We start from the raw sequence: 2,361 nt of genomic DNA, 5'->3' as shown, positions 1-2,361 counted from the left end.
CCGCAGGGGAAGCCAGGCCGGGCTGCCAGTGGAGAGTGGGGAGCACCTGACTGCAAGGGGCCCGACAGGCATCGTCCCCCGACCCGACCCCCTTCCAGCGAGACTGCCCGCCACTGTCCTGTCCCAGCTCCCGGTGGAGGCCTGGCCCTTCCTTCCCCTGAACCCGGGAACCCCACTCCCAGCCCAACCACCCCCACTCCCCGGGACCCAGACCCAAAGGGGCGCTTCCCACGGCGATGGCACAGGAGAGGGGCCTCGGGGGGCGGACACACCAACACCTACCTGCTGTCCCTTCTCTCCCCTCAGGCCGGGGAACCCTGGGGCTCCCGGGAGGCCCGCCTGGCCCTGTGGAGACACCCGGTGGTTAGAGCTGGGGGAGGGCTCCTGCGGGCCAGGCTGGGGGCGGAGCTCCCCCTGCTCTTGGCACCCCAGGTCTCGGGCTTGTGGGGTGGGGGAAGGGGGGTTGGAGAGAACTCGTTCATTCACGGGGTGTCCGAGCTCTCTCTCTCCTGGGCTGTGCGCTCTCCCAGGAACCCCGTGTGGCCTGCCTGGTGTCTACCTCCTCAGACGCAATGTCACCTCCCGCCATCTGCCCTGAGGATCCCCAAGGCTCCGCGGGGGCCTCTCCTGCCCCCCCCCCCCGCCTTCACCTGCACATCTCACTGCACCTGTTCACCAGGGGCCCGGGGCCAGCACATGCTGGGGTTGCCAGGTGAGCGAATACGCGCATGAAATGGACGGAGTGAGCCCCCAGACCACCCAGGGCCATGTGTGCAAGTGAATGAAGTCCGTGAGGAACGGAGGGGAAAGTGAGTGAGGGAAGAGACGGACAAACACACCTTCTCTCCCGGGCGGCCAGCCAGGCCCCGCTCCCCAACGTCGCCCTGGGGAGAGAGTAAACACCCCGTTAATCCCACCCCCGCTTACAGGGGGGCTGCCGCACACCCTCCCTCCGCTGCACCACGACAGGGGCAAGTGTGGGGGATGCTCTGTCACACAGCAGAGCTGACACGGTGAGAAGCTTGAGGCGCTCTGGTCCTATTTGGTAAAAGCTTTGGTGAAGGTTTCCATGAGGAAATGTGGCTCTGTGGTGAGCGTATGCATGGGAGGGGGAGGAGAAAAGGGGGGGGAGGGGAAGGGGGAGAGGCAGGAAGCCTGCTCATGAGAGCCTCCCTGTGCCAGGCCAGACTCCTTGGTGTGGGGGCCAGCACCCCCCTCCCCCGCCCCCAGAGAGGAGGGAGAGGAGGTGACTGAGCGTTTGGTCTGAGGACCCTGCAGCTCGGGGCAGCGACGTGGAAGTGAGAGACGCACTCCGACTCCGGCCAGTCCCCAGGGTCTACAGGCACCATTAGCCAGCGCTGCTCCAAGCGAACCGTGTAAGCACCTGCCACTCAAAGTGCCACTTCAAATCTGCCAGGGGGGCCACACCTTCACTGTGGGAGCTGCCCGCTCAGCAGAGAGGGGAGCAGTCTCCTGTCTGCACACAGGCTCCCCCCACACACACCACACAGGTCCCACATACACACCACACACACACACACACCACACATACCCCACATACATATCATACACACCACACATACACACCACACATACACACCATGCATACCACATACACACACCACACATACCCCACATATATATCACACACACGCCATACACACACTACACATACCCCACATACACACCACATACACACACCATTCACATACCACACATACACACCACACACACACCATACATACCACATACACAAACCACACATACCCCACATACATACCACACACACACACCATTCACATACCACACATACACCACATACACACCACACACACACCATACACACCACATACACAAACCACACATACCCCACATACATACCACACACACACATACCCCACATGCATATCATACACACCACATACACGTCACATACACAGCACACATTATATACCACATGCACATCCCCCCCCACACACACACACATACACTACACACACACACACACACTCTCTCTCTCTCTCTCACTGCCGGGGTCGGCCAGCCTCGGAGCAGTGGAGGGACAGCAGGGTCCAGGGCAGGGGGCAGGGATCCAGAGGGAGGGCCCCAGCCACGGCGTCCTCTTGCTCCTCCGTCCCAGAGGCGCTGTCGTCATCCCGGCTGCAGCCTCTTCCCATTGATCCCGCTGTTGCCCGCCAGACCCCAGCTGACCCAACACTGCTCCCTCAGGAGAGGTTCACACCCGCCCCCACTACACCCCGAGAACCACAAAGGGGGCGAGTCCATACCCGCAGGCCCGGCTTCCCAGGCAGGCCATCCACCCCGCGGTCTCCGGGCTGTCCCTGCAAGGAGAGCCGAGTC

General features: G+C 62.2%; 1 protein-coding gene across 1 annotated transcript in view; it reads right to left on the bottom strand.

The window, feature by feature from the left end:
• COL22A1 (collagen type XXII alpha 1) overlaps window positions 1-2,361 on the bottom strand; it is a 109,580-nt gene that overhangs the window by 47,813 nt on the left and 59,406 nt on the right. Inside the window, 3 exon segments of the mRNA XM_015561428.1 lie at window positions 283-345; window positions 840-884; window positions 2,289-2,342. Of these exon segments, the coding sequence (XP_015416914.1) occupies window positions 283-345; window positions 840-884; window positions 2,289-2,342 (162 nt within the window).

This window comes from Myotis davidii, unplaced genomic scaffold (genome assembly GCF_000327345.1).
Source record: "Myotis davidii unplaced genomic scaffold, ASM32734v1 scaffold30, whole genome shotgun sequence".
Taxonomy (NCBI): domain Eukaryota; kingdom Metazoa; phylum Chordata; class Mammalia; order Chiroptera; family Vespertilionidae; genus Myotis; species Myotis davidii.
Note: the sequence above shows the minus strand (reverse complement) of the source record. Positions and strands in the feature narration are given on the sequence as shown.